Here is a 6,000-nt window from a genome sequence, read left to right as displayed (position 1 = left end):
CTCAAAACATCAACAAAATCCGTGAGCAACGTGAGTTGATTAAAATTGTGGAAATTTAACAAATCAAAGGAAAATGGAATACGTGAGTGCTGGAAGTAGCTTAGGTCCACAGTCTAGAACAGTTCAAATGTAAGTAAATTAAAAGCTAGCCAAATTACTAAAGATTTTCATAAAATTTTTACAAATTTTAGTTTGTGCTGTTCATGCGGTACCCTAATTGATCCAAATCCACTGAATACGTGCGCAGCATGTCTAAGAACACAAGTAGACATAACAGAGAATATTCCGAAGCAAGCAACCTTGCTTTTTTGCAGAAATTGTGAAAGATATTTAAATCCTCCAAATGATTGGATTACAGCAAGTTTGGAATCCAGAGAACTTCTTTCATTATGTCTTAAAAGAATTAAAGGTTTAAAGGAAGTTAAGTTAGTAGATGCAGGTTTCATCTGGACAGAACCTCATTCGAAAAGAGTCAAAGTCAAGCTGACAGTACATGCTGAAGTTCATGGAGGAATCGTCCTTGAGCAAGTTTTTATCGTTGAATTTGTTGTACAAAATCAGATGTGTGATGACTGTCATCGTCATGAAGCTAAGGATTTCTGGAAGTGTATGGTCCAAGTTAGACAAAAGGCTAGCAATAAGAAAACACTTTATTACATGGAACAAATGATTCTGAAGCATAAAGCACATGAAAATACTTTGGGAATCAAAAATGCACCTTGTGGATTGGATTTCTTCTACACTGGTGAGAATCATGCAAGAAAAATGGTTGATTTCCTTCAAACAATTTTACCATTAAAATTCACACAATCCAAGAAGCTTATTAGCCACGATATCCACAGTAACATCTATAATTACAAATTTACATGGGTAATTGACATCGTTCCAATATCTAAAGGAAGTCTAGTATGTCTCAGTAAGAAATTACAACAAAGTTGTGGAAATATTTCACCCATTTGCCTCGTTCAGAATGTTGCAAGCACAATCCATTTGATTGATCCAATAACTGCACAAATGGCTGATATTTCTGGCATGACTTATTTCCGTTATCCATTTTTGCCAATTTGTAATCCAAAACAATTGATTGAATATACAGTTATGGACATAGAAATTATAAAGGAAAGGAAACAATTTCCTGGACAAGGTCCAGTTTCTTTCAAGCATGTCATTGCTGACATTTGGCTTGTTAAATCATCAGAATTGGGCATTTCAGAATCAACAATTCACACAAAAACACATCTTGGACATTTATTAAGACCTGGCGATGAAGTTTTAGGTTTTGATTTACGCGATGCTGTAATTAATAATGCTGATTTCGAGAAACTTAATCCAGATAATATTCCTGACGTTATTGTCATTAAGAAGCACTTCGGTGATAAGGATAAGAGACGTCGTATGAGAAAGTGGAAGCTGAAGCATCTTGCAAAAGAAGCTGACGGTGATACTGACATGGAAAAGTAAGTTATATTACTATTTTATTTATTTCTAAGTCTAATTATTAATTCCCTAATTTTAGTGACTATAATGAGTTCTTGGATGATTTGGAAGAAGATCCAGATATGCGTACCAGAGTTAATATCTATAAAGATAGCAAGAAACAACAAATTCCAGTAGATGAAAATGATATGCCAGATCCATCAGTTCCACAAATTACTTTGGAAGAAATGCTTGACGATTTGGTACTTGATGATGTTGAAATGGCTGATGCCTAAATTTATTGAATTATAAAAAGTTATGCTGAATTATTTAATTTTTTTTATCAATAAAGAACATATTGGATATACTTTAATGAAGTACGAATTTTTATCTTTTAATCGCGAGAAAACCGTTAAATTCGAATTTTCAAAAAATTGATAGAATTTTTGAACTTATCAAACCGATTGAAATTTAAATTTTTGAAAGTCGTTAAATTTTAAATCAATACATTTCAAAATTTTATTTTAAAAAATCAGACATACAAAAGCAGTGTCTTATGCAGTTAATGTTAAGGCATCGTTTGAAGTGTATAGAGATGCCGCAAAGACTATGTCTCGTTTAATAGCATTTGATGCTTCTTCCATTTTTGAATGCAATACTGGATCCCCAATAATCCTTGCTGCATCTTTCACATCTCTAAGTGTTTCGTGTAGTTGCTGAATACATCGGACGATAACTCCTTCCTTGATATCAGTCAGCTGCATGATTTCAGCAAAGGGCTGGAAAATTACACAAAAATAAGCTTAAAGATCTAAAATGAAAGAATCTACCTTACCTTGTTCCTGGCCCACTCATAAACAACTTCAATAAGACCAAAATTCAATCGATCCTTCTCAACAGTTTCATCAGCTTTTCCAACATTATATTTAGTCTCAACTTCCCTAATGTCATTTTCAACATTCACAAAGTCTTGCATGAGTTTCCTCAACTTATCAGTTACATTCGGTTCCACATCAGTTTTAGCTTGAAAAACTAGAGCAGACAGAAGTGCTGCAATTTCTGCCGGATCTAAATTTGTCAGCATGTTCCGCAAAACTAATTCAGTAATAATTAATTCATTCTGTCCCATTTCGCATGCAACTCTGCCTTTCATGGCAACTTGATTAAGATCATCAATATATTTTAGTTCCTGTAAGACTAGCAATTTGTTGCAGTAATCAGGATATAAGGAGAGATTTTGACTCGACAATTGGAATATCAAGCTTTCCTTCCGTTCCTCTAAAATCTTGCGATCAAATACTTGTGAGAATTTATCCTGGAAATTAGGAACATCTGTGTACGGCTGATAAATTGCGATAGTATCTTTTAAGTCACTTAATTTCTGTAGCTCTTCATGCAATTCAATATTTTGACTTGTGAATGGCAAATACTCAAGGTACGTGCGATTCTCAATGACAGATTTAGTCAAGTCATGCAACTCATTAACAGCTTTAACAACACTTGCACCTGGTGGCGAGTCTTTAAATCGAGGAATTTGACGTTGTTCCCAATTTTGAATGATTTTGTCAGGGTCGCATTTTATTACGGATTTTGTAATTTCAACGATATTTTGTGGCTTGATTGTAATTATTGCATGTCCACCAATTTCACCTGATGGCAAGAAAAGTTTCTTTTGAGACATTGCAATCATTCTGTGCCACATTTCGGTCTTCTTTTGATTATTTTCATCTGGAATCTTAATCTCATCAAGAACCAGAACTTTAAATGTTAAATCTGTTGATTTATCTTTGAGGATTATTCCTAATTTATTATAATGGACATCCATGTTAATTAAAAGAACTCGTCCAACTTTTAGCTCATTATTGACTTTAGGCTGTAGAACGAAGTATGACATTATTTCATCGTTTAATTTGATATATTCGCGACATGCTGTATAAAAGTTACAAATCGGTGCTAAATGCTCACTAATTTCTGTCAATTCAGCCAATTTCTTTTCAGCAAGATCCAACTGCTCCTGATTTTCAGGCATTTTTAATTGTTTCCCAAATTCACGGAAGCTGTGCTGCATCATGTCCTCTACAGATACTCTTTCGACACGAAGTAAGGATAAAATCATTGCATAAGTAAGTTTAAACTTTGAATCCAATTTCATTGGCTTTCCAAGAATCATTTGTCTGAGAACTGCTGCATCAGGGATGTCTGTTTTACATAAAATAATTACAGTACCTGAAATAGAAAATTAACGGATTATTTGATTTTGAACTTTTAAAACCGATTCCATTTGAATTTTTGAAAAACGTTAAAGAAACAAATTTTTTTGTTAGCAAAATAATTTCATACCTGTCGAATCCAATCCTCTTCTTCCAGCACGACCTGCCATTTGAGTATATTCAGCAGCTTCCAAAACTCTTGACTGTTTTCCATCAAATTTTGATATAGAATCGAAGATGACAGTTCGAGCCGGCATATTAACACCCATAGCAAATGTCTCTGTCGCAAAAAGAAGCTTAACTAATCCGCACTGGAAGCACATTTCAACAATTTCCTTAAGAATTGGCAGAATACCAGAATGATGAACTCCAATTCCACGTTCTAAACTGTCTTGAATGGTTTTAACTTGTGGTAATTCTCGATCTTCTGGCTTTAATTTCTGGATACAAGCTTTCATGAAGGATGAAATTTTATATTTTTCACGTGCTGTTGTTAAATCTGTGGATTTAAGTGCTTCAGCATTACTATCACATCGATTTCTTGACAATGTAAAAGCCACAACTGGAAGTTTAGTATTCTTCCTTAAATGATCAATTAATCCAACCCACATTGTCTGTTCCTGTTTTGGATTTAAGTACGATGACACTTTGGCACCAAAGTTCTTCTGGAAGTCTTTTTGCCTAGCTGCTTTCGTTGATTTTGCCTTTTCATATCCTTCTTGTAGGAACTTGCCATTTTCATCAACCAATAGGAAAATGTCATCTCTAGATTTTCCACCATTTCCAGTATACAGAAAATGTTGCAGCGGAACTGGTCTTTTATGCGTACATACAACATAAACCTTCTTTCTCTTCGTCCTGCCTACCCAATTAGCAAATTCAAGATAATTTGGAACTGTTGCTGACAACATAACAATACAGACATGATCTGGTAATAGAATCAATACTTCTTCCCATACATGTCCACGATCAGCATCATTAATGTAATGGACTTCATCAAAAATCACATATTCCAAATCTCGAGTAACATCCGATCCACAATAAAGCATAGAACGAAGTATTTCTGTTGTCATAATAAGGCAATTGGCAGTTGGATCAATCTGTATATCTCCAGTAATGAGTCCAACATCTCCGAAAGTCTGTTTAAAGTCACGATACTTTTGATTTGACAGTGCTTTAATTGGAGATGTATAAATTGACTTTGTCATGTGCTTTTTGGACAATGCAATGCAATATTCAGCAACGACTGTTTTACCAGCTGAAGTATGAGCAGCTACAAAAACATGATTATGGTCTTCAAGTTTTAGAATTGCTTGTTTTTGGAAATTATCAAGCTCGAATGGATATTGATGAGCCATGTCAGCGACTCTTTCATAGAAGTTCTTAACTGGCTGTGAAATATCAATTACTTCCGCCCATTCTGTTGATTTAGGTTGAGTTTTAGCATCTTCTAATTTAATTACTTTACTTTCGGATGTTTTACTGATTTCTAACAATGAATCTTCAACTTTAATGCTACTGAGTGAAATTACTGGATCTTGTTGCTTAACATTTTCGTCTGTTGTGACTTTTGGAGCTTCATCAAGCTTAAATATATCATCTCCTCTGTTCTCAATTACTGACAATAAATTGACGCTTGTAATTAAAGCTGCTTCCTTACTTTCCTCTTCCTTCTTCTTTTTCAAATGACTAAAGTCGATTCCATTTGTAAATCCAGGAGCAATCCACAATAAATTCTCTTCAAAATCACGATTGTCGATCACTAAATTCTGTATCTCCTCTTTTGGAGCATCAAAACCACCTGGCCAGAATGGAAAATTTGATGCGGAACCTCTAGTTGCTTGAGATTCACTGTTTGGTGCTCTTTGCATAGAAAATGAATTTTTCGAATCTGAACCAGCATAGTCAGTCTCAATTTCTATAAAGCTTTCTACTTTACCCGTTTGTGGATCTCTTTGAGCTACAATTTGTGTATTCTGTGCGGACGGTGGTATATGAAATAGCTTGTCGAATGACGTTATTTGACGTGGAAAATAATGCGGATGCGGCTCTTGAATTTTGGGTAAATATGGATCGAGTACATACTTTTTTAATTGAGTTTCTGTGTCTTCAATGATTGCTTTAAGCTGTAAATAATTTGAAATATTTAATCAATGAGTAATTACCATGAATAATCGAATTAACAAATTTGTGTTTATTTACATCCATCTCGAGATCAGCTAAATCCAGAACAGAATAGCGCGGACGTAAAAATTGGGAAATTCATTCATTTGTGAACTAAGGATTGTCGTAAAATGTGTAAAAATGACTTAAAAACTGTGAATTGAAATCTTAATTTCACTTAATCATAGTAATCCTTGATTCAAAATTGCAG

The 6,000-nt window shown here is 34.2% G+C and overlaps 2 protein-coding genes across 2 annotated transcripts; one reads left to right on the top strand and one right to left on the bottom strand.

Moving 5' to 3' along the window:
• On the top strand, window positions 1–1,789 carry Nmd3 (60S ribosomal export protein NMD3). The gene is made up of 3 exons (XM_070634627.1): window positions 1–129; window positions 192–1,457; window positions 1,517–1,789. Exons 1-3 carry the CDS (start codon window positions 74–76, stop codon window positions 1,710–1,712), a joined length of 1,518 nt encoding a protein of 505 aa, XP_070490728.1. The 5' UTR covers window positions 1–73; the 3' UTR covers window positions 1,713–1,789.
• Window positions 1,790–1,910: 121 nt separating this feature from the next.
• tst (superkiller complex helicase subunit twister) lies at window positions 1,911–5,858 on the bottom strand. The gene is made up of 4 exons (XM_070634469.1): window positions 5,829–5,858; window positions 3,757–5,752; window positions 2,252–3,642; window positions 1,911–2,195 (listed from the first exon to the last, which is right to left on the bottom strand). Exons 1-4 carry the CDS (start codon window positions 5,832–5,834, stop codon window positions 1,971–1,973), a joined length of 3,618 nt encoding a protein of 1,205 aa, XP_070490570.1. The 5' UTR covers window positions 5,835–5,858; the 3' UTR covers window positions 1,911–1,970.
• Window positions 5,859–6,000: the final 142 nt, after the last annotated feature.

Source organism: Chironomus tepperi, unplaced genomic scaffold (genome assembly GCF_022539635.2).
Source record: "Chironomus tepperi strain 1889 unplaced genomic scaffold, CSIRO-AGI_Ctep_v1 contig_85, whole genome shotgun sequence".
Lineage (NCBI taxonomy): Eukaryota > Metazoa > Arthropoda > Insecta > Diptera > Chironomidae > Chironomus > Chironomus tepperi.
The sequence above is the reverse complement of the archived record's forward strand: the minus strand, read 5'-3'. Positions and strand labels throughout refer to the sequence as shown.